Source organism: Aedes albopictus, chromosome 2 (assembly GCF_035046485.1).
Source record: "Aedes albopictus strain Foshan chromosome 2, AalbF5, whole genome shotgun sequence".
Lineage (NCBI taxonomy): Eukaryota > Metazoa > Arthropoda > Insecta > Diptera > Culicidae > Aedes > Aedes albopictus.
The window spans coordinates 189361939-189387402 of record NC_085137.1 but is presented as its reverse complement, the minus strand read 5'-3'; the positions used below and the strand labels follow the sequence as shown (position 1 = coordinate 189387402).

The 25464-nt window shown below is 39.4% G+C and overlaps 2 protein-coding genes across 2 annotated transcripts; both read right to left on the bottom strand.

The window, feature by feature from the left end:
* Positions 1 to 1081: 1081 nt before the first annotated feature.
* LOC134286294 (uncharacterized) lies at positions 1082 to 1960 on the bottom strand. The gene has a single exon (XM_062847899.1). It carries the CDS (start codon positions 1958 to 1960, stop codon positions 1082 to 1084), a length of 879 nt encoding a protein of 292 aa, XP_062703883.1.
* A 2319-nt stretch (positions 1961 to 4279) lies between these two features.
* Positions 4280 to 8549, bottom strand: LOC109408142 (mucin-2). Its single transcript, XM_062847898.1, has one exon. The coding sequence runs from the start codon at positions 8300 to 8302 to the stop codon at positions 4280 to 4282; it is 4023 nt and encodes a 1340-aa protein (XP_062703882.1). The 5' UTR covers positions 8303 to 8549.
* Between the last annotated feature and the right edge of the window lie 16915 nt (positions 8550 to 25464).

Genomic DNA, 25464 nt, shown 5'->3' with positions numbered 1-25464 from the left:
AGGCGTTAGTGTTCGATCGCTTTGACGTTTGCCAGTGTACACGTTGCTGAATGATGCTAACGAAAATTTCAGGCGCTTTGTTTAGTAGTGTGCGTGTCAGACAAACGTCAAATCACAGACAAACAGACGTGTCACTTGGAACAAAATGCGATAAAATCATCGTCACGCAAACATAATTGCCCAAATGCTAATTATGCTGTGGTACACAAATCCACTGAGTAGATGGTGGTAGTGTGCAAACGTCAAACATGAGTTAACGATGCGAGCGCCATGAGCAAGCGATTTGCGAACTACGGAATATTTGAATAATCCGTTAAAAAGTGAAACGATGGGAAGTGAGTAGAGTGAGACATCTGTTTGTCTGTGGTCAAATCGTAATCCATCATGGCCGACAGTGTCTCGCGCGGTTCTACCAACAGGTGGCAGTGTGCTTATGAAAAAGACACCGGGCAAAAGATTTTGAGGAATTTCCATTAAGAGTTACGTCTGTTTGTCTGTGCTTAAACTGTAGCAATCCTTGAAGGAATTTCTTAAACAATCCCAGGAGGAAATCCTGGCAAAATTTTCAAAGAAATACATGGATTGGAATACACTCTAAAGAGATGCTTGGAGAAATCTTGCTAGGAATTCTTACTGAAATCATTCTGGGAAATCCTAAGAATTTTCTTTTCATAAAACTTTCGGAAAAAGTTTGATAAATCCAGAAAGAATCTCTCAAGGAATTTCTGTCGCAATATTGAGGTCATTTCCATTGGAGCGTACCAGTATAGGGGGCGCTGATATTTGGAAATATTGAGTAACGAGCACTGATTTTACCATGACAATACTGATTTCGTGGAAAATGTTTTATATGGAAAAACGCAAGTAAATGTAAGATCACTTAGAGCAAGTCCAACTTTGTCCCGATTCACCAAAAGTGGAAACAACGAGGTGTGTGTGTTGATCTGCGGTTCACAGGAGTCCTTTAGTAGACAAGTAGAAGTGTTTCTTTTTTTTTTTTTTGTCTTTATTATCGAGACTTTCAGCCCGAGGCTGGTTCGTCTCCGGAATTTGAGTCAAAACAAATAACATATTGTGGAGTTTATTTGTGCTTACTTAATAACCGCTCAATGTTTTTTGCCTGTCTTCGGGACATCCGTTCTCGTTTATCGTTCCACGCTTTGATCTCTTCTGTAGTTGCAAGCTGGAAATCAAGCACCTCCAGATCGCTCTCGCTTTCGCTTTCCTGTTCTGCCTCCGGTTCCCCAATGTAGCTGCGGTTGCTCTGCATGTCATCATCAACGGTGATTATACTATCGCCGTCGTCGTCGCCTTCATTTACCGTCTCCGTTTTCTTTTTCTCCTGTGGCTGGTTATTGGAATCAGAGGAATGGGTAGACAATTGTCGTTTATCCGTCCTCTTTGCAATTTTTTCACCTTTGTTTTGCCGTTTGCGGGTACCAACATTCGCTGCGCCGGTGGTTACTGCCCCGTCCATTCCTGCATCTCCATCATTTATTGATTTGATTTTTGTTGCTGGTGCTGGTTGTTGTTCCCCCCGCCGCTTGAGTACTACTTCACTTTGCTGTGCCCGTTTATTCGGGCAGGCCTTCTTAAGGTGGGTTTCAGATTTACACAAGTAACATTTCGGTTTCATACCATCGAAATATATCCGCCCTTTTCGACCGCAGAAGATGAGCGCTTCTGGGATCTCTTTTTTGATGTCCACGTACAAGCCCCGGACGCCGGAAAACATGTTTAGGCCACTGTCCGCTGGAAAGCGCTCACGCACAACACGTTTCACCGTGCCATACACTCCCAACACAGCAGACAACTCGGCATCAGTTACCTCCGGTGGAAGATCGAAAACTCGAATGTAGCGAGTATTACCTGCCGCCACCGACATTTGCACCATCACTCTTTCACCATTCGTGTAGTAGAACGGCAGCTCGCAGCTATTGTTCTCCAGAACAAACCTCATTGCGTCTTCGCAATTAAAGCGAATGAAGACTGCTTTTTCATCGGATATTTTATAGGCAGTATCCATCTTTGACCGATCACTTTTGAGTCTTCACAAAACGTGCCATGTCCACGATAGTTGGCTGGGCAGCATTTCCAGGAAATTGAAAGGCTAGTGTGTTTTTTATCACAATTTCTTTTTCCATTTCGACGTTGATTTCTCAACCGCGCGCCCGTTAACAAACGAAATCTAGTGACCGTTGAAGAGCGTAGAAAAGCACAACCGATCCCAACAAAAGTTAGCTGTCGACTGAGAAGTGTTTCTTGTTTAAAATGAATGTGTATTGGGACAACGTCAAAAAGAACTTCGAGCACTGCCATGGGAGTTGAGGAGAACGCTACAGACATCGCAATTAAGCACATCCTTTGGAGATGGCCTAACTTTGTTTGGATTATTCTTACTTCGTCGTTTTGACAACATGACAACCATAGGCCAATATTGGTCGAACAACAGCTGTGTAAATCCATTTGATATACTTGGGTTTTAGATCCCAAGCTTTACCAAAAGTTCACCGGCATTTACCGAAATCCATACAAGCTTTCTTGATTCTGAACTCAATGGGGGGTGTCCAGGAAGGCTAGAAATCAATAATAACTCCAACGTACTTTACCTGTTCAGTGACATCGATTTCAGAATCAAGGAGACAAAAAGATCGAACGCCATTATGGTTTTGCCATTTTGTGAAAAGAACAATAGCTGTTTTACTCGGATTAATCGAAAGGACGAAAAGGATGCTGATGCACATACCGACTAACAATGTTAGGTAGTCGTTGGCAAAACCATAAGTAGTAAAACCACTATTATCGAGTTGCCTCAATAGCGTATCTGCTACTATATACCACAAAAGTGTTGCCAAGACACCCCCTTGAGGGCATCCACAAACTCTCAATGTCCTTATCACTGCTAGACGCAATGTCGAGAAGAGATGTCGTTTTTTGAGCATTTGGTATCCAATTGGAAATCATTGGAGATTTACCATGACTCCGTGCGGCTTCCAATATGGCATCGAAAGGCTCGTTCTCAAAGGCATCCTCGATATCTAAGGAAGCACCCAACCAGAATTGCTTTTGAGCAAATGCCTTCTCGATATCGTAAACAACCTTGTGTAAAAGAGTCACATTGGACTTTCCAGATTGGTAGGCATGTTGGTTCACATGAAGAGGCACGTTGGTCAGATGAACATCACAAATGTGATGATTCACAATGCGTTCTAAGCATTTCAGAAGAAAAGAGGTCTGAAACTCATTGCTTCATCATACGACGCTCGACCCACTTTCGGAATAAACTTTAGAGTAATATCCCGCCAGGAGTTGGGAATATACCCTGAACAGAAATCCTTGAACGCCTAAAAGTATGCAATGCCCTTGTTATTTCATGCTGTTTGAAACTGTCGTGTTGAAACAACCTGTTCAAGATGTTTTTCATATTTTTCAGGCATAAACCCTACGAATAGGAGCAGGACATTATAAAAATGACGCGAAAATATTTTTAGCCACCTGTTTGTATGGAGCCGCCCCATAGTGCATCGCTCTGGTTTGCGCAGTAAGGGCAAAATACTGTGGAGGGCGCCCTAGTACTGTACAGGCTCCGTTAGCGGTTGGATTTTTATTAGACACCCCTAGCCATTCATTCTAGGCACGGTAAGCATAACCACATCACACCATGAATTAGAGGTCATCTGTTCAATGGGCTCTTACCACCAGAACAGGCGATCCGTAGTGTTATTCTTAGCCAATTGAGACAATCGATACCGACATTACACAGCTATCTAGGCTGATCAAGAAAAGAAGTTAATATTGATGATCAACTTCATACGGGCTCGAACAGCCTTTGAATTGTTGTTGATCTATAACGCCATATGACGTAGAAGAATCAATGGATGTCATCATTATTTAATTTTTCGAAAAACAGAAGAAAAACATTTAGATTTACATTGCGCGTTGAATAAATATTTATTATTATTTTTTTTATAAATATACATTTATAATATAACAAATTTAAGAAACAATACCCAGCTATTGTTGATACTGGAAGCGCTTCATATCACTTTCCGATACTTGCTTCAATATCGTTTGGAGGAATTTCCTGTAAAATCCTGAGAATATGAAAAAAGTATGTTTTAGCATCAGTATTAGTATTTAAAAACAAAACTTTTAAAAGGCATGAAGTTTTTGATGCTGTCACAAATAGTGTCACCTGAATACATCTCGTACCTTGTTGGCCATCGTATCTTCAATGGATGGGTTAAGTCCACGGGTGTGTCTGGTTTGGTGTCTAGTTCTACCAGCCGTGATGACTAGATTTTGTAGTTGTGGTCGTTGGCTTTTTGGTGGTAGTGGTGGTAGGTTTCTTAGTTGTAGTGGTTGTAGGCTTCTTGGTTGTTGTTGTTCTTGGTTTTTTGGTGGTAGTGGTCGTGGGCATAGGAGTCGTCGTGCTAACCTTCACACAAATACACGTTGTTTCATTGTCTTCAGTCGTGGTGGTTTCTTCTGTTGTTGTGGTTTCTTCAGTAGTCGTTGTTTCCTCAGTTGTTGTAGTTTCTTCAGTAGTCGTGGTTTCTTCGGTAGTCGTAGTTTCTTCAGTCGTTGTGGTCTCCTCAGTCGTTGTTGTTTCTTCAGTGGTTGTAGTCTCTTCGGTTGTTGTGGTCTCTTCAGTAGTTGTGGTTTCTTCAGTAGTCGTGGTTTCTTCGGTCGTTGTCGTTTCCTCCGTCGTAGTGGTTTCCTCAGTAGTAGTAGTTTCTTCAGTAGTTGTGGTTTCTTCAGTTGTAGTAGTTTCTTCAGTAGTTGTGGTTTCTTCTGTCGTTGTGGTTTCTTCAGTAGTCGTGGTTTCTTCGGTCGTTGTCGTTTCCTCCGTCGTAGTGGTTTCCTCAGTGGTAGTAGTTTCTTCAGTAGTTGTGGTTTCTTCTGTCGTTGTCGTTTCCTCCGTCGTAGTGGTTTCCTCAGTGGTAGTGGTTTCTTCAGTAGTTGTGGTTTCTTCAGTAGTTGTGGTTTCTTCAGTAGTTGTGGTTTCTTCTGTCGTTGTGGTTTCTTCAGTAGTCGTGGTTTCTTCGGTCGTTGTCGTTTCCTCCGTCGTAGTGGTTTCCTCAGTGGTAGTAGTTTCTTCAGTAGTTGTGGTTTCTTCTGTCGTTGTCGTTTCCTCCGTCGTAGTGGTTTCCTCAGTGGTAGTGGTTTCTTCAGTAGTTGTGGTTTCTTCAGTAGTTGTGGTTTCTTCTGTCGTTGTGGTTTCTTCAGTGGTTGTAGTCTCCTCAGTCGTAGTGGTTTCTTCTGTCGTAGTGGTTTCTTCTGTTGTAGTGGTTTCTTCAGTAGTCGTGGTTTCTTCTGTCGTTGTCGTTTCCTCTGTCGTAGTTGTTTCTTCAGTAGTGGTAGTTTCTTCAGTGGTCGTAGTTTCTTCGGTAGTCGTAGTTTCTTCTGTCGTAGTTGTTTCTTCAGTAGTGGTAGTTTCTTCAGTAGTTGTGGTCTCTTCTGTCGTTGTTGTCTCTTCAGTAGTTGTAGTTTCTTCGATGGTCGTGGTTTCTTCTGTCGTTGTTGTCTCTTCAGTAGTTGTAGTTTCTTCAGTGGTCGTAGTTTCTTCGGTAGTCGTAGTTTCTTCTGTCGTAGTTGTTTCTTCAGTAGTGGTAGTTTCTTCAGTAGTTGTGGTCTCTTCTGTCGTTGTTGTCTCTTCAGTAGTTGTAGTTTCTTCAGTAGTCGTAGTTTCTTCGGTAGTCGTAGTTTCTTCTGTCGTTGTTGTCTCTTCAGTAGTCGTAGTTTCTTCGGTGGTCGTGGTTTCTTCTGTCGTTGTTGTCTCTTCAGTAGTTGTAGTTTCTTCAGTGGTCGTAGTTTCTTCGGTAGTCGTAGTTTCTTCTGTCGTTGTTGTCTCTTCAGTAGTCGTAGTTTCTTCGGTGGTCGTGGTTTCTTCTGTCGTTGTCGTTTCTTCTGTCGTAGTGGTCTCTTCTGTCGTTGTTGTCTCTTCAGTAGTCGTAGTTTCTTCGGTGGTCGTAGTTTCCTCGGTAGTTGTAGTTTCTTCGGTCGTCGTTGTCTCTTCAGTCGTTGTGGTTTCTTCAGTAGTCGTAGTTTCTTCAGTTGTCGTAGTTTCTTCGGTCGTTGTGGTTTCTTCAGTGGTAGTGGTTTCCTCTGTGGTGGTAGTTTCTTCTGTCGTTGTTGTCTCTTCAGTAGTCGTAGTTTCTTCGGTGGTCGTGGTTTCTTCAGTCGTTGTAGTTTCTTCAGTAGTCGTGGTTTCTTCTGTCGTTGTCGTTTCCTCAGTAGTTGTGGTTTCTTCGGTAGTCGTCGTTTCTTCCGTAGTCGTGGTCTCTTCAGTTGTCGTGGTTTCTTCAGTTGTTGTCGTCGTACCCTCGGTTGTGGTAGTTACTTTCACGCAAATGCATGTGGTTTCATCTTCTTCTGTTGTAGTTGTTGGTTTTGTTGTAGTAGTTCTTGGTCTTTTAGTTGTAGTAGTAGTTGGTTTTTTAGTAGTAGTTGTTGTTGGAGGGGTAGTAGTCGTAGTTGGAGCTGTAGTTGTAGTGGTTGGAGCTGTAGTTGTCGTGGTTGGAGCTGTAGTAGTCGTGGTTGGAGCTGTGGTAGTCGTGGTTGGAGCTGTGGTAGTCGTGGTTGGAGCTGTGGTAGTCGTGGTTGGAGCTGTAGTAGTCGTGGTTGGAGCTGTAGTAGTCGTGGTTGGAGCTGTGGTAGTCGTGGTTGGAGCTGTAGTAGTCGTGGTTGGAGCTGTGGTAGTCGTGGTTGGAGCTGTGGTAGTCGTAGTTGGAGCTGTAGTAGTCGTGGTTGGAGCTGTGGTAGTCGTGGTTGGAGCTGTAGTAGTCGTGGTTGGAGCTGTGGTAGTCGTGGTTGGAGCTGTAGTAGTCGTGGTTGGAGCTGTGGTAGTCGTGGTTGGAGGTGTGGTAGTCGTGGTTGGAGGTGTAGTAGTCGTGGTTGGTTTTGTAGTAGTTGTTGTTGGTTTAGTAGTCGTGGTTGTTGGTTTTTTAGTCGTAGTCGTAGTGGGTTTTTTAGTGGTAGTTGTGGTTGGTTTCTTAGTTGTAGTTGTCGTTGGTTTTTTGGTCGTAGTTGTTGTGGGTTTTTTGGTCGTAGTTGTTGTTGGTTTCTTGGTCGTAGTTGTTGTAGGTTTTTTGGTTGTAGTTGTCGTTGGCTTTTTAGTCGTAGTAGTTGTTGGTTTTTTAGTAGTCGTTGTAGTCCAATGTCTACCGAACGACTCTTCGTAAATTGGATTTTCAGCTCCCACAAATGGATCGTCGTAATATTCTCCGGAGTCACCCGGAGTTGTCTCTGGTGGTCCTGTAATTATGTCTATTACTGTTGTTTCTGGCGTTTCAGAATGAGTCACAGTTTCGGTTGTTGTTGTGTCAGTGGTGGTCTGAGAAGTTGTAGTTTCAGGTTCAGATGTAGTCGTTGTTGAAGGAGTTTCCGAATGAGTCGTAACTTCGGTTGTCGTGGTTGACGTAACAGTCGTGGTAGTAGTTGTAGGGGTTTCTGTCGTAGTAGTAGTAGTTGTAGGGGTTTCTGTCGTAGTAGTGGTTGTTGGACAAGGAGTACTTGTGGTAGTAGTTGTACTACAGGGAGCAGCAGTAGTTGTACTCATTGGACACGGAGTTTTCGTAACTGGCTTACTGCAGGCAAGGCAAGGACATGCTCCATGTACATGAGTGTGGCCACATGTATGATGAGTTTTGGCATCATGCTCATCTAGATAAGGGTATTTACGATCATTAAAAATAATAGCTAAATCGGTAATCTCTGACGATGACAATTGAAATGAAGGTTTATAACTTTCCATACCTGTCATACCGTGGGCAAAGTCAGTGTACGTACACGGATAATCCTCGATCCGCTGGCCTCGCGTTGTTAGAAATCCTTCACAGTGGTCCGACATCCACAATAGCTGGACGGATCTCGTTTTGCTCTGTCCCACAGGACAAGTCTTCAACTCTGCTACCCCATTGTAGACACACTGGAGATATTGTGGCAGGAAAGCGCCAAGCCCAACAAACTTGACGCCGTCCACACATTTGTCACAAGGCACCAGTTGTTTCGTCTGCCATGATCTGATTTCAGCCTCCGTTGCATACCGACAGCGGCCTTGCACCGGATCGAAGGCTATACCAAATGGACACTGGAACTCGTACGCCACACCAGAAACGCATCGATAGTATCGATCCACGTACTCGTCATGCCGGAACACCACTTCTAGGGTCCTGTCCTGTTGTGGGCAGTTGTGACTGGGCTTGGAGGGTTTTCGATCGCACCCACCATCTGATCGACCACCGGTGGCAAGTGACACCAGTAAAAGAACTGTTAACAGTAAACGTTTGATTCCGCACATTTCGGTCCGAACAAACTTTGCGGACTGTTTGCTGTTCGGTGTGCATCGGTGGGTTTAAAAAGCTGTTTTTCCCCTTGGTTTTTTGTGATGAAGAGCGTCTGGCGATTGCTAAGCAGTGCGTTAAGGATAGTTTTTACTCTGTCGGGAACTATAGACCGATAGTGGGCGGTTCTCGTGTTGAAATGTAAAGCATAATTTTCGGGGCAAGAAGTGTCCTTGCGTTGGGCTGTTGATAAGACGCTTCGGAAGTAATTGATATGGGCCAGCTTTGAACTTAGCGGTTCTTTTGTTTCTAAGTATATCTAGAATATGATGTGCAACAAAAAGAGACACTTTGGGACCTAAAACCAACCATGAGTGTGATATTTTTCACAGAAGAAAGCTGGCTATCAAAGCTTTACCAAATTTCTATATTTTTCAATCAATATTTGCAGACATCTCTCTCTCTCTCTCTCTCTTCTTGGCGTAACGTCCTCATTGGGACAAAGCCTGCTTCTCAGCTTAGTGTTCTATGAGCATTTCCACAGTTATTAACTGAGAGCTTCCTCTGCCAATGACCATTTTGCATGCGTATATCGTGTGGCAGGCACGAAGATACTCTATGCCCAAGGAAGTCAAGGAAATTTCCTTTACGAAAAGATCCTGGACCGACCGGGAATCGAACCCGTCACCCTCAGCATGGTCATGCTGAATACCCGTGCGTTTACCGCCTCGGCTATATGGGCCCATAAGGCAGACATCCTACATCCTAAATGTAATCTCAATTACTGTACGTGTATGTTGTATAACTGTAATTCGTTGTCTTTTTCTAGGGACATCTTAACCTTTTTATTGGAATTATTTTGCAACAAACTGGCTAAACATAAGCCTGCACAGTGATACATACCATTTGGGGGAGGGGAATTTGGAATTTACAATAAGTCCACGCACACTAAGGTCTTTTTTACACGTTTTTTACACGGATTCGCGAATTTACACGGGTTTTTCAACTTTCTCGCGCTAAGTGTCCAGAAGGGAACTCTTATTAAAAGGATGAAAGGGAATTTATGGGAAAGGGTTACAAGGGGGTTGAAGAGTGGTATGAGGTGGGGCGGATGATGATGTAAGAGGTCTGTAGGAAAGGAATGTAGGGAGGTGTGAGGGAGGTCTGTTTGGTGAAGTGTGGGGGGGGGGGGGGATTAAAGGTGTTTCCTGGAGTATGGTTCTGGTAAGAACAAAATTAAAAGATGTTTTAGGTTATCCAAGAACTTCCACGAGTAAAGGCCTTAAGATCTACAAGAGTATTCGATGGATTGTATTTACATTACTGATACGGTGCAACATCCTACAAGTCCATAGAGCATAGTTCTTTTGAGACGTAGTTTTCAAAGATATTCTAGGATCTGCAAGAGCTTCCGCGAGTAAAGGCCTGATAATCTACGAGCGTAATCAATTAATTGTTGTTATATTACTGATGCGGTGTAACATTCTATAGATCCATGGAGCATGGTTCTGTAGTTAGCTACATTCCATAGATGTTTTTGGTCAAACAAAAACTTCCGTGAGTGAAGAATTTAAGATCTATAAGCGTAATAAATGGATTTTTGTAACATTACTAATACGGTGCAACATTCTACAGGTCCATGGAGCATAGTCCAAGAACTTCCACGAGTAAAGGCCCTAAGATCTATATGCGGAATCAATGGGTATTGCTACATTACTGAAGCAGTGTATGATCCTATTGGTCCATGGAGCATGGATCTGTAAATAACTAGGCGCACGGTTCTGTAAACGTCTTCTAGATCATACAAGAACTTCTGCAAGTAAAGGCCTGAAGATCTACTAGCGTATTCAATCAAGTTTTGTTACATTACTGAAACGGTGTAAAATCATACAGATTTATGGAACACGGAGATGTAATTTGCAAAGATGTTCTAGGTCATCCAAGAACTTCCACGACTAATGGCCTTAAGATCATAATCAAGCATAATCAATTGATTATTGTAACATTATTGATGCGTTGCAACATCCTACAGGTCCATGGAGCACGGTTTTGTAGAGAACTACTTTTCAAAGATGTTCTATGTCATCTAGAATTTCCACGAGTACAGAGTTTTATATCTACAAGCGTAATCGATGGATTTTTTTACATTACAGTAGACGTTCTATAAGTGCAACATGTTTACGTTTCAGTTATCGAATGAAATTCGCTAACTGCAACGACCGACAGACGTCAAACGCTTGTCAATTGCAGCCAAAATGAACTCAAAAACATCGAAATGCAGCTACAGTGCATCCGTAAATCATCGCAGCTCTGTTGATGTTTTGATTTTGACAGATAGCGGTGCGATAACTGCTAAATTGTTGCACTTAGCGGACTTGCATTTAAAGCGTTTGCACCGAGCGAACGTCTACTGTACTAATACGGTGTAATATCCTACAGGTCCATGGTTTGCAGAGGACCATCCTAGAGGTCCTACAGCATTGTTCTGCAGAGAAGATAGTTTCAAAGCTGATCTGGTGCATCCAAGAACTTCCACGAGTAAAGATCTCAAGATCTATATGCAAAATCAATGCGTAATTGTTGCATTACTGATGCCGTGCAACATCCTATAGGTCCCTGAAGCATGGTTCTGTGGAGAACTATAAAAAAAACTATATCATCCAAGAACTTCCGTAAGTAAAAGCCTTAAGGCCCACAAGTATCATATTGAAATGTTGTTACATAACTGATGCTGTGAAACCATGGCGCATGGTTCTGTTAACGTGTTCTAGGTCATCCAGAACTTCCGCAAGTAAAGGCTTGAATCTACTAGCGTGATTAATCAATAACTTTTACATTACTTATACGCTGTAACATCATACAGATTTATGGGGCACGGTTCTATAGAGAATAAAAAGTAAATCGCGTTAAGTACTGTTCCTTTGAATTCCACTAAGAATTTGCATCCTTTGATAGATACGTATTTCGACCGGTTGTATACCATTTCACCGAAAACCACTTCGCGGAAATTTTTTTCGCGGTGTAACATTTCGCGGAATGCACCATTTCGCCGAATACCATTTCGCGGAACAACTTTTTGCGGAATGTACTGTTTCGCGGAATACCATTTCGCTGAATTGTACTTTGCAAATAATAATGGAATAACACATTATTTTCTCTGCTAAACTTTACTAGCCTCATCACTGATTCATGCGCAATCATAAACACCTCTGCTCTACGATTGTACAAATCGATGTTAAATCTGTTACTTTTCTGAACAAAATTTACCTTCTTTGATTTGTAGGCTGTTCTTAAGAGTTCTGAACGTCAGGTCAAAAGCCATTCGGCCGAATGTCTTTAGGTCGAATGGAAATTAGGCCAAAAAGACATTCGGCGCAATGACCAACAAGCCATCGTTGTCACATAAGGCGAAACTGGAAGCATTTTTTCATTTTTTTGGTTTTTGATTTTTCATTTAATAACGAAGCAATATTTTCAAAATCGGTTTTCGTACACATGTAGAATATGGATCAGGGTATCTTCTGAAATTTTTTGTGGTGGAAAATGTTTTCCATTTTTACAGAAGCCATTTTTTTTGTGAAATTTTGTTCAAAAATGGTTTCTGCAAAAACGAAAAACATTTTCCGCAACAAAATAAGAAAGAAGATACCCGGATCCATACTCTACATGTGTACGAAAGCCGATTTTGAAAATATTGCTTCGTTATTTAATAAAAAATCAAAAACCAAAAAGTGAGAAAAATGCTTCCAGTTCCCCCATCACGCATACCAGGAACCTAAATATTATCGAACTTGCATGAACCTAAAATCTTTTTCCATAGGGTTTCAGCTTATAGTCTTACCTTTCAGAAAAGCCTTTGTTCAGAATATTCTATCGGTAAAAATTGAAATAAATCAAGTTTGAAAATTTTCTATCAAATGAGGTACCTATATTCAGAGCATCGTGCGTAACCTGTCACATGCCCGATGGTCTCTTCTTAGTTTTATAAACATTATATTCACTTGTCATTTCTCCGGCATCTGTGTTATATGATCAGCCCAAGGAGGTCTGCCGTGGTTAATTAGCTCATTTTTTTTATTTTGTGGGCTTCATGGTCATGGGGTTAGTGGAGTTAAACGTTTAGGTGTATATGTAGTAAGTCATTGAGTAAGACTCTGATGAAATTTTTCGTGAAACGAAAAATTCCTAATTAGCTTCTGTGTGTTGTCTGTTATATGGTGGTTATATGGTGGTATTCTGTCTGTTCAGCGTCTGGCAGAAGACGGTGTGAAATGCCAAAAAAGAGTTCATGTAAGTTTGATAATACTTAGGTTCCTGGTATGCGTTTTTTTACGTTTCGGCAATGTTTCTTGTCATCTTCAAAGGAAAAATCTTTGTTCGTTCTGTGTCTGTTGAACTAACCAAATGATTTCTTGAAAGAGTTTATTGACTGCTTAGCCGAAAAATTCAACATTCAGTGCATCCAAAGAGTCGAACACTCAAACTGCCAGTTATACGATACGTTTATCAAAGCCTCCTCCAGAATCCCTATGTTAATACTTGGCGATTTACAATTTCGGATTTCGGCTTAAGCAGTCTTTGGGTTTAGCGTTGATTATTTCTTATCTTCGCCGACGTGTCGGTCCTCGGATCGGACCTTCCTCAGGGTTCGATAATAATAAACTGATCAATTTTTAAAAGCTTTTTAATAAAAATGGCCACAGCATGTTGAAACCCCATATTGGGAATTCATATTGTGTGTGACACCTTGATTCTATTTCGCAAGTTGGTGGGCATCACTTGGTAACGCATTGTAATATATAGTAACGCGTGTAACATTACTTGTTTGCTTACAGTTTTTAGAGTAGCCAACATTTGAAATTCATACACAAAACTTAAGTTGACAATAGTCCTGTTCAACGACGCAGGTTGAACTTGCTCGAGGTTGCTGCATCTTGCTCTTACCCATTAGTCAACAAACGGGTGAGAGTAGGATGCAACAACTTCGAGCAAGTTCAACCTACGTCGTTGAACAGGACTAATTATAGACAACTGTCTGTTCATTGACATATGTTTGTAACGGATTACGCGTAACACACTATGTGTTACGAGTGGGATGTCATATCATAAATAACTAATATACGGAAATTTGAGTAAACGCGTCATACAATATTAACTGTTTATTAAAAACTTAGAACTGAACATGGAACATGGAATTCGTTCCATTGACGTCGGCTTTTCTGCTGCACTGGTGCTTCAATATGGTCAATACGGAGTGAAAACTGTGGGCATCCAAATAAGTACTTCAAATTTGAAGATGGTTGTGGCCCAAATCACTGGATTACAATTATTCAAATTTCGACCACATCATTTCCTATATTTTCTGACGTTGCAGTGAAATTTTCATAAAGCAACTTCAATTTTTCACTAAAATGCGGGTTTTGGAAATAATATGTTCAAAAATGACTTTTTGAACGATCGATTGCTCCTCATCAATTTCATCCGAGTAAAAGGACGATCAGGATGACGTCACAAGTTGACGTCCAAAATTGGAGTTTACATTGTTAAATAGCGTGCCTCGTCTTCTGGTATACTGTGTGCCTCACCACACACACACACACATTGCTGCCCTCGTTAATGCTTCTTAGTTGTTTTCCACCCAATTGTTAGCAGGACGATGGCATAACTTAAGCTAACCACGTAAATGAAGTCTGATGGAAAAAGCTGCGATATTGCGGTAGGGGTAAAGAAGATGGCTGGTGTGGAAATCGCACCGGCGAATGTTCATGATACTTAAAATATTAAACAAATACGGCAATTCACACCGTCTTCATCCAGACGCTGAACAGACTGCATATTACTACCTATCATCATATAATCGACAACACACAGAAGCTAGTTAGGATTTTTTCGTTTCACGAAAAGTTTGTTTCCGAGTCTCACTCCATGACTTCCAACATATACACCTAAACGTTTACCACCACTAACCGCATGACCACGAAGCCCACAAAATAGAAAAAAAATGAACTAATTAACCACGGCAGACCCCCTTGGGCTGATCGTATAACACAAATGCCGGAGAAATGACAAGTGAATATAATACTTATATATATAATATTTATAATACTAAGAAGAGACCATCGGGTATGTGACAGGTCACGCACGATGCCTTGTTGTTTGCAATTCGGGATGATATACAAAATTATGCTCTAAATATACCTCACTTGATAGAAAATCTTCAAATTTCAATTTCAATTTTTACCGATAGAATATTTTGAACAAAGGCTTTTCTGAAAGGTAAGACCATAAGCTGAAACCCTATGAAAAAAGATTTTAGGTTCATGCAAGTTCGATAATATGTAGGTTCCTGGTATGCGTGCCCATAAGTTGTACTTCCAAGCGCTCATATAGCAAACTCTTTCAGAGATTTTTGATTTTCTTAAAAGTCTGTTCTTTCCAGTAACTTTGTTGTTTGGCGACTGAATTGTTAAATTTTTCATCATTTACCTTCTTTTTTCAAAGGCTGTTCATGTGGTGTGTAGTTTTTAATGATCAAATTGATAACTTTATAGGAGATTTGACCTTCTTCTGATAATAATAGGCTGTTCTTTCAAGTTAACTGTTAAAAATGTTGGCTAGTGACCAAACTGCTAACTTATCTGAGATTTTTCATTCTGTCAAAAATGGGCTGTTCTTTAGAGTAACACTGTTGGTGAGTTTTTTTGTGGCCAGGCTGCCGACGTTAGAGATTTATCCTTCTTTAAAATAAGGGCTGTTCATTCAAGTTGCGCTGGAGTTATCTATTGGCGGTCTTATTGCTAACTCTGAGGGAGATATGTTCTTTAGATCTTTCGAGGCCTTTTATCTTTTTTGTAACTAACTAACTAAAACTGTTGTAATAAATATTAGCAAAAATCTCATTTTTGTATCACAGGTTTTTCCATCTTTCAAACAATCACTGTTTTTAACATATATGCTGTTATGTTCAATACGAAACTTTTCCTTCTTTTGGTCAAATCTGTTCTTTCATAATTTGTGTGCATTATACTTATTTTGGCATAACTGCTAAATTAATATTATCAGAGAATTTCCCTTCTTTCATACAAAGGCTATTCTTTCACAGGATACTGCTACAAAAAAAATGAATTTTTGATATGAAATATTCCAGTTTTCATGTGCTGATTTGAATTTCGAATCACATCATGATGTTGTCTCTCGATAAGTTAAATTGTTTAAGGACTGTATCGGAAATTAACTATATATGTTCAAAACATCCTAAAAAATAATTTATTCAAGTTATAAATAATTTTATTTTTTGAGGTACTATATAAATCCTCAGAAAAAGGAATGGCACTTTTGCTTTTGTAAAAATAATCATTTTACATGGTCATCAATCTCAAAGTTTAAACGCATGATCTTGAAATTTTGGACACCTCTTAAAAATTTGAAATTGCGGAAAAAGATTTTTTTTTTGATTTTTGAAAATATTTTAGCGCAAATATATTATTTTCCAGATTGCTCATAATATAGGTAAAAAAAAATTTTCAAGAAAAAATTCGACTACATTTTAGCGCAATTCTTAAAAATGAAAAAAGGTCATTTTTCAGGGACCCTATTTTTTGATGCTTATTCAAAGCACGATTACGCAAATAAAAAATACATCAAATTGATGATTCATTTTTTTTAATTGGAAATGTTTTTAAACTCAACGACGAGGTAGCTTTAGTAGAGAACGGAATTGTATAACCTTTGAAGATATTTAAAACAGACTGTCAAAGTTCGACAAAAAATTAGTTTTTTTTAGGACAGGTCATTTTTTAAATGTTGAGGGTTTTTCGATCATAAATATTTTTTTTTTAAGTTGGTGTTCGGTGATATGTTATGTGTACATAACTGCTAACAATAATTAATATTTTTTGGATTTTTCGCCGTACAGGTTTTATTCGCTATAGGTTATTGAAACGCTGAAAAATCTTTGAAAAACAACAATTTGTCCAAAACTTTAATTTGTGAGATGTATTCATTCTACAATATTTTCAATAATGCTAAACATTTTTCAAATTTTTTCAGGCTGTTCTAAACTTGGCTGTATTGTGAAGATTTGATAGAAGAACCGAAATGATAAGACCAAACATGCTTCGAGATAGAGCACCCTGAACGTTTATAGTTAATTTCCGATACACTCCTTACTCTTATTAACGATTTTCCGCGAAACGATACATTCCGCCAAATGGTTTTCGGCGAAACGGTGCATTCCGCGAAATGGTTCATTCCGCCAAATGTCATTCTGCGACATGTTACACCGCGAAAAGGAATTCCGCTAAATGGTTTTCGGCGAAATGTTATACAATCGTTGAGGTCGAAATACGTATCTGTCAAAGGATGCAAATTCTTAGTGGAATTCAAAGGAACAGTACTTAACGCGATTTTCTTTTTATTTACAGATATTCCCCTAACAAGCCCAGGTAAATCATCATCTATAGAGAAGTTATTTTCGAAGATGTTCTAGGTAATCCAAGATCTTTCGCGAGTAAAGGCCTTAAGATCATTAAGCATAATCAATGGACTTTTGTTGCATTACTGATGCGATGTGACATCCTACAGCGCCATGGAAGACAGTTCTGTAGAATCTGGATTACCAAGGATGCTCTAGGTCTTCCAAGTACTCTTGTGAATATAGACCTTAACAAACAACTATTGACGGTTACATCACGCTTGTGATGTATGTAATAAACGTTATTTTGCAATCATGGATTACCACTACACGATATGCTGGCTTTGGGATTAAATTTTCAAATATTGCATTATGATAAACAATTGGACCGCAATTCCACATGTAGTATTACAACAATGCACCTTATGCATGCTTATGTTGTTATTTAACATTAATTGTTGTTTTAATACGCGTGTTGTTGTTGTTGCAAAAGGCAGCACTACCCGAGCAGAGGAGAATAGAAAATTGATAACTACAAAAACACATAACCTGTTTTTATAACTTGTTTTGTTATTATTAAATTATCAAGGGATAGCTTCTCTATAACAAGTTTTGTTGGGCAATCTTATTTTGTTTTTGATATACATTCAATAAACTGCATTTCAATAACATGTTTTGTTAAAGTACAAGTTTTGTTATTGTTGTACTATTGATCAAACGATCAGCAATAGCACAACAGTAACAAGTTTTGAAATCAAAGCAACATCATTCGAGATTAACTGAGTTCACGTTGTTTTCCATAATGAGGAGTATGTGTCATTTCTTCTTCTATTTCTAGCACTACATCTTAACTGGAGAATCCTTCAGAAGAACTCCTGATGAAATCCTCAAAAAAAATTTCAGAGAAATCTCAGGATGAACTTCTAGAGGAGTCTTTAAAAACCGGAAAAGATTCCGTGGAAGAGCTCTCGGAGAAATTTCTGGAAGATTTTTCGGAGTTATTTATGGACATTTTATGACGAAATCTGTCGAACATTTCTAGAAGAGTTATAGGAAAAAACCTTGAAAAAATCTTCAGAGAAGTCCCTTGATAAACATGGAAGGAATTTCTGACGGTGTCCTTAGAGAAATCAATAGATGAATTTTAGTAAAAAATGCTGAAGAAATTTCTGGTGGAATCATGGATGGAAAATTTTTACGTGCTGCGTTTTTGTCGTGCTGATTGTCAAAAGTTTTTATTCAATTCGACTGATAGTAAAGATTTTTGTTTGGAGAATTTCTTTTCTTTTTTTTGAGTTTTATAACTAATTGTGTCGGTCTTGTTGGCTTGGGTAGCGTATTTATTTCGCGAAGGTCGTCATGTGATCGGATGATTACGTTAACGGAAGTCGAATCGGCCGGGAGTGTTGGTGTGTGCGAGGAGGAAACTTTCAAAAGAGATAGAAATGATCGTGGATGTTGGTGCGACTAGGAGTGACTTGATGGTTCTGGAAAGTTGAAGAGCTGATGTGTTATATGTTCCATCCATGACAGCGATGCCAGTTCCAGCAAATGGGTGAGATCTGACCATTTTTTAATACACCATTATCGGCCATATACATTTTGCGCCCGCTTCGGGTTCGTGCAATGGATGCGTCGTTCGATGGTCATTTCCTATAAGGTGTTCTGCACCTCACTCCAACGGTTGGTAGGATCTTTGTCCAGCACTTCTGAAAGGCTAGCTTGGGGATTGGGGAGGGTCTTATTATTTGTTGTTTGTGGCATTTACCTTTTCGAGAATGACAAATAAAGCGTAGGGGGAAATGAGTGGTAGGGAAAGTGGTGAAGTTTGACCGGTAGTTGTAGATGTATAAACAGTCTCTTGTTCCTTATTAGAGATTGAAGGGAAGTACATAAATAATTGTTTGATTGTTTCTTTTTTATGTTGTGTGATTTACTTAAATCTGGCATTACTTCCAGTTTGTCGCATACTGTATGGATCCGTATGTTGCACGACAGGCATACTCCCCTCCGTTGGGTCTGGGACCTATTCTGGGGGCTTTCTGCTGTGGCTCAGTCAATTTCAAGACCTTTGACTTCATTGTTTGTACATGGGTAGATACTGTGCGTAATAAGTTCTCACTCAACACGTTATATTAGCAAGGCAGAATATTTCCAACAGTTTGATCGTTTGACGTTGATTATTATAAGAATCTTCTACTCCCCCATTTGATTGATAGAGTGACTCGTCAGCAGATTTTATATTTTCACTGCACGACTTTTTGCTACACTATATTTCACTATCATTTTTAATTGCTTATATGTATGTAATCTCATTTTAATATTAAATTTTATCTTTATATATTACTGGCTGAACTTTCATGTGAGGGAGGATGGGTGGATGCTTCTACCATTCAATTTATATTGATTCCAAAGAATTGTACCAACCCAAACATGATGGTAATTCAACAATTATCAGTTCATACACAGATGCAATCCGAGACTACCACAATGGAAAAAGTAAATATCATTCAATTAATTCGATTAATTCATCCTTATAATTGAAATTAAGCACTATTATACGCCAAAAATGGTAGAAACAAACTTCATAACGAATAAAATGAGTGTATTTACAGGTTTATTGTGCTTGGAAAGAAATTTATTGGTCCATTAATTTAAAACCTTCAGAATGTTTTATGTAATTTATGGATAACGTAGCATTCAAACTTAAATTTTGATCTGGCTGTTTCCAGAAAGAAATATTTGATCATAGCAGGATCAATATTTGATTGCTCTATTTTTGCGTTCTGTTTTACTACCTATAACGTTTTATTTCAGGAGGATTCAGGTAAATCTACCATTTTATACAGGAGGATTAAGGTAAATCTATAATTTTTCCTTTTCTATTTCAGATTTGAAGTCGAACACCCAACAAGGATCAAATTGGGAAATGAATCAAGCATCAACCAAAAATATTTGGTGCACCTGAACGTTGACCAAACGTTTCCTTTGAACTTTACCCTTCCCCTAACACCCAAATTCCCGTGACGCCTAGGCCTGAAAGAATGTAGAGGTCTCTATGTACTTTCATAGGTGTCCAACTAATCTTCCTTTCCCATCCCTCAGCTGTCGCAAGGACGTGGCCAGGACAGCACTCGACCGTTGGAGGATTGCGTCAATCTTGTCTAAGAGTCATAGATTAGTCCCAAATCTTTGCGCTTTGGTAACGGACAGGAAGGATGCAACCCTCATAACAGCGATCCAGGGCTGTACCACCTACGAATTTGTGCGACTTGCTTAATGCTAATGCTAATGCTAATGCTAAGAAATTTCTGGTGGAATCATCGGAGGATGTTCAGGAGAAATTCTAGCAAATTTTTTGGAGGAATCCTTGAGAATCTAGGAGAAATTTCCGTTCTAATTTTGGAATCCAGGAAAAAAACCGGAGCAATTAAAACGAACTTTTAAAAAAATTGTAATAATTTGTGAAATATTTTCAATACCACAAAAATGTTCTGTTGAAAATCATGCAGAAAAAAAAACGAAAATCACAAATTTCCAACGACGACCAATCTTTTTCAAGTATAATTACGTGTTGATTTCTAATTACAAAAATAAAAAAATAAAAATTACAACTGGAAGTCTAAGCTCGTATTATGTGAAAATATAGAAATTACTTAAGTTCAATTATCTTGCGTTGTACTGAACAAACTTCAAATTTATTAAAATTAACTTACAGTATTTTTCGATCATTTGAAAATATTTCTTACGGCAGAGTGACGAAACTCGTGTTATTGGCGGGCTTATGCTAGGGTTTATGAAACAAAATATTTTAACTTACTTAGTTACGAGTTTAATATCATAACAAATTTTGCTCTCCGATTATTATCAATAACATATTAATATCAAAATTTGTTATTGAAATCTTTTCCGAATTCACTGTTATTAAGTTGTTATTGAAACTAACAAAACTAGTTATTAAAATGGTTTTGCAGGAACATTTTTTTGTTATGATATTTGTTATTTGCCGCTTATGACAGACAAGTTTATAACATAATGTGTTATTTCCATAATTTAAAAATAATCGATTCTGTTATTTAGTTATTTTATCCAAATAACACAGCTTCTTATGTTATTCCCTTCTGCTCGGGTAGCCAACTTGAACACCAACAACATCAGCACCATCTTCTTGTTTTTGAAATGTGTATGTTGTTGTTTTACGTGTTTTTATACATTTTTAGTTGTTGTTTCACGTATGTTGATATTGTTTGTTTGCAGGGTTGCTGTAAAAATAGGTTGTCTGAGTTGATCATTTCAAAGACGAAGGAAGCGCGGGGGAGGGTGGTACGGGGGGTGGGTTGTTGCTGTTGTTTGTTGTTGTTGGAGTTGTTTGGTGTAGTTTAGTGTTGTTTTGGTGTTGTTTTGGTGTTGTTTGGTGTGGCAACCCAGGAACGCCAACAATATCACAACGTGAAAAGTGCCACAACACCACAACACCGCAACCCAGCAACGAGCAATACTGTGTTGCAACAACAACAAAATCCAAGATGGCAACCCGGCCAAATTGGCGATCTGGATAACCTATCCCTTTAAACTTACCTTGCGACTGCATCGATCGACACCATCGGTCGTGTTCACGGCGTGCTCCCCAGAAAGTAAACTCTAATTGAGTATAAACCAAAAAATAACTGGCAATATAGCGTCAGTCCGCTACGCCATTTTTCGCTCTTTGTTAATACTGAGAGCACTCAGAACCAAGAAGAAGAAGTTGCTTGTTGCATGGTTGCTGTATAGGTTGTCTGAGTTGATGTTTGAGTTGATCATTTTATAGGCAAGGGACGCGCGGGGGGAGGGTGGGGGGTTGCTAGATTGTTGGTGTTGTTTTTGTTGTTGTTGTTGGTTGTGTCTGGTGTTGTTGTTGTTGGTGTTGTTTTGGATTTTTTTGTTGTGGCAATACCACAACACCGCAACCCAGCAACGGGCAACGTTGTGTTGCAACAAAATCCAAGATGGCCGCCCGGCCAAACTGGTGATCTAGTTAACCTAGGTTAACCTATCTTCTTATACTTACCTTGTTATACACAGATAAAAATAATGAGATTTACACGTCGTGTAAATTTCATTTTAGTCATGTAAACTTAATGTTATGATGGTTTACATGATATATCATGTAAATTTGTGTTATATGTCATGTAAACTCTCAGAGTCATGCTGAATTACATGACATATAATGGAAGTTTACATGATATTTCATGAACTTTACATGATATGTCATGTAAACTTCTGTGATATCTCACGCTCCAATTATGTGCATCATATGTCACAGAATTTTACACTCTTTTTTCGATCTGTGTATATGTTGTCGTTGTCGCGCTATGTTGTTGTTCTTATGTTGTTATTGAACCTTAAATGTTGTTTTAATACGCGTGTTGTTGTTGCAAATGGAAGAACTAGCCAACTTGAACCGCAACAACACCAGCAGTTTTTGAAATATGTATGTTGTTGTTTTACATAGGGTCTTGTACCAATTGGGCAGGTGTACCTATTTTGGGCACTTGCGTTAGCGTTAGCGTAGTTACGGTATGGTCCACTGCACGAATTTGTGCTGGCCTGCTTACTCCCACACGAAATTTGACGTTTGAGCGGTGTCGGCACCGCTCAAACGTCAAATTTCCTGTGGGAGAAAGCAGGCCAGCACGAATTCGTGCAGTGGACCATACTTCGTAGATTGGATACTAACAACATTCATGTACCTTTTGCTAATCTTGCTCGGATTGCTTTTCGGAACAAGGCCGGCGAGTTAGCTTTGTTCCAATCTTATACAAGAATACCAAAAGCACAAATGTCATTATTCCCGGCCACGCCCATCTTTACCGTATCTTGGGATAGGGGAAGGAAATGATGATGTAGCACTTATTTAAGAGGCCTCCGACTCAGTGACACTCCCATAAGTACTACGGAGTGGGTGGTTGAGAGATGTATTGTGTAGGTCAAGGATTCGCCTGAAAAGCTGGCGATGGACTCAAGGCATTGGTTGTTTACTTGGTTAAGATTTAATCTTTTGGAAGCCGGCAATCAAAAGAGACTTTTTCTATTTATTGTTTAAATAATTATGTTTCTGCTCAGTGAGAGGCCCAAGCAGATCCGATCTCTCCAGGGCCATCGGAACATTACAATAAATATTTGAAACGTGTAAAAAAAACAGAAAACAAAGTTGGCGATCCGAGAAAAAAAACCTCAATTTACATAAAAAAACGCGAAAACGAAAAAAAAACATCTCAATTTTTTAAAAACAGAAAAAAATCACGTGAACCGAGTTGAACGAAAATAAAATCAAAAGATATTTTTTCTACTTATTGTATAAATAAGTATGCTTCAGCTCAGTGCGAGGCACAAGCAGAACCGATCCCTCCAGGGTCATCGGAACTTTGCAATAAATGTTTAAAACGCGAGGGAATAAAATGGGGGCTCGAAAAATAACAAAATAAAAAAAATAAACAAAAACTCGTGTTAAACAACAACAAAAACATCTTAATTTATCATAAAAAAATAAAATAAAACAAGATCGCGTAAAACGAATAAAAATAAACCTATTTTGGGCACTTGCCGCTATAACTAAGTCAATTTCAAACCGATTGATTTGAAATTTTGTATAGCGTTAGGCACGTACAGTATCCAACTCTGTACAAAATTTCAAATCAATCGGTTCGAAATTGATTTAGTTATAGCGGCAAGTGCTCAAAATAGGTACACCTGCCCAAATGGTACAATACCCTATGTTTTTGTACATTTTTAGTTGTTGTTTCACGTAGGTTGATGTTGTTTGTTTGATGTTGTTGTTGTTGATGATGTTTTTATTTGTTTACGTTGTTGTTGTTTTACGTATATTTTTGTTATCGTGCGTATGTTGTTGTTGTTGAACATTAGTTGTTGTTGTAATACGCGTGAATTTGTTGTTGCAAAAGGCAGCACCAGTCACCTTGAACACCAACTGCACCAGCAGTAGCTTCAGCAACTACAATAGCAACAGCACCTTGTTTTTGAAATATGTATGTTGGTGATGTTTTGCTTATGTTTTTGTATATTTTTAGTTGCTGTTTTACTGATGTTGATGTTGTTTGTTGTTATTGTTGTTGTTATTTGTTTACGTTGTTTGTGTTGTCGAGTTCCATCACGTCAGTGTTGACCTTAAATGTATAACTAGAACTATTTACCATTTTATTTATTTCGAATTTTCTTATTACTCCTTCGTTTTTCGAGTTCAAGTAAAGTACAATTCCGATCTGAATACCATGCTTGATCGTATTATTCAATAAAAGCGAGATTTCTTCTTTAGCTTTTGGACCCTATTGTTTGTTTTTGATTCGCTGCTGTGTTATTCTTAATTCTTGATCGAAAATAAATTCCAATATAAAAGCAGTGACAAAATTGAACATTTTTATATTTTTTGTAACAAGTGTCAGTGTAACACTGTAACGTCCAGTATTGATGTGATTTGTCGCGTGTAGTATTCGTTAAATTTTGTTAAAAAAAAGAAAACGTTTGTAGTTAGGTTAAGTGTAACGTCCCAATAATCCCACGAACGCAGCCACCACTACACTGCCCCAAGGACGACGGTAGTTCCTCTAGCCACCACCAGGCTGCACAGAACTGCACGAATGGGCGGCCATGGGAGGCGAACTGGGTGGCCATCATAAGGAGGATGTACGACGGGTCAATGGCCAAAGGTTCGGGGTCATCGAGCTCCATTACAACATTTCATTAGCCTGGTGATCTTCAGAGCCAACAGTCAAAGTTTTGAAAAGTTATTAGAAGCAAAAATTATTTGGAAAAAAGTCAAGTTGGAGAAATGAAAATAAGTTTTGGAAAGCTCGGAAAGTGGAAAGAAGGAGAAAAGGAAAGTGGAGAAATTGGAGTAATCTGGACATCCAGGTAAATCCCGTAACAATAACCCTGAACCTAGCCATCCGTACAGTGCCTAACCCGCCATTGCGATTCTCCCATTGTGCCCACAGGACCTCGCGGTTTTATATTAAACCCGAAATTTGCGGTATCGTTAGGAGCCACACCGCAGCGTAGATCCTACCTGCTGATTAGTAGTGTGTCCGCAGCATCTCTGTAACCCGATACAACCACCTAACGCGTCGACGAACCCAGGCTTTTTCCAGTGACTCTACGGATCACTGAAGCCTCGAGTCCGTCACCACACACGAGGGGCGCGCGGGACAAGAGGAAGGTCCGCGAGAAGCTGCAGCCAACGAGAAAGAGGAAAGGAGAAGAATTGCCCGCCCCCTGGCCCAGGAAGGAGAGAAGGAGCCAGTGGACAGGTGAAAGGAGCGGAGCGAAGGCAGTGTAGAAAGACCGAAGAAAAGTGAAGAACTTAAGGTAGGACTAGTCCGTAAGAAAGTGGGAGGCGTCGTCCGGTGTTGTTGAGGACGGACGCCAAGAAGTTAGAAGGAAGGCAGTTAGAAGGAGGAATAAAAGTGCACGAGACCCACAATACAGGGAGTTTTCTTAATTGAACCTATAAGTGTTTTCTTTCGCGGAGTGTCACGAGCGTCTTGCCGACCCTGAGGCTTGAAGACGGGGGTTTCATCCTTGCTGGGAGTAACACGGCTCTTGTTAAGTTATATTTTTGACACTTCGCTTGACTAATATAAATATAAAATTGTCTAGTTAGTCGTTGCTCGTATGGTAGAAATTGTTTTCGGTCCGTCAAAGATAAAAAAAGGTGAAGTGTATCATCGAATTACACACTGGTGGTGCGTGGTCTGACGGTAAATTTTT

What these genes read in the sequence shown, in the direction of transcription:
- LOC134286294 (XM_062847899.1), bottom strand. Translation starts at nt 1,960, where the DNA reads ATGAGGTTTGTTCTGGAGAACAATAGCTGCGAGCTGCCGTTCTACTAC.
- LOC109408142 (XM_062847898.1), bottom strand. Translation starts at nt 8,302, where the DNA reads ATGTGCGGAATCAAACGTTTACTGTTAACAGTTCTTTTACTGGTGTCA.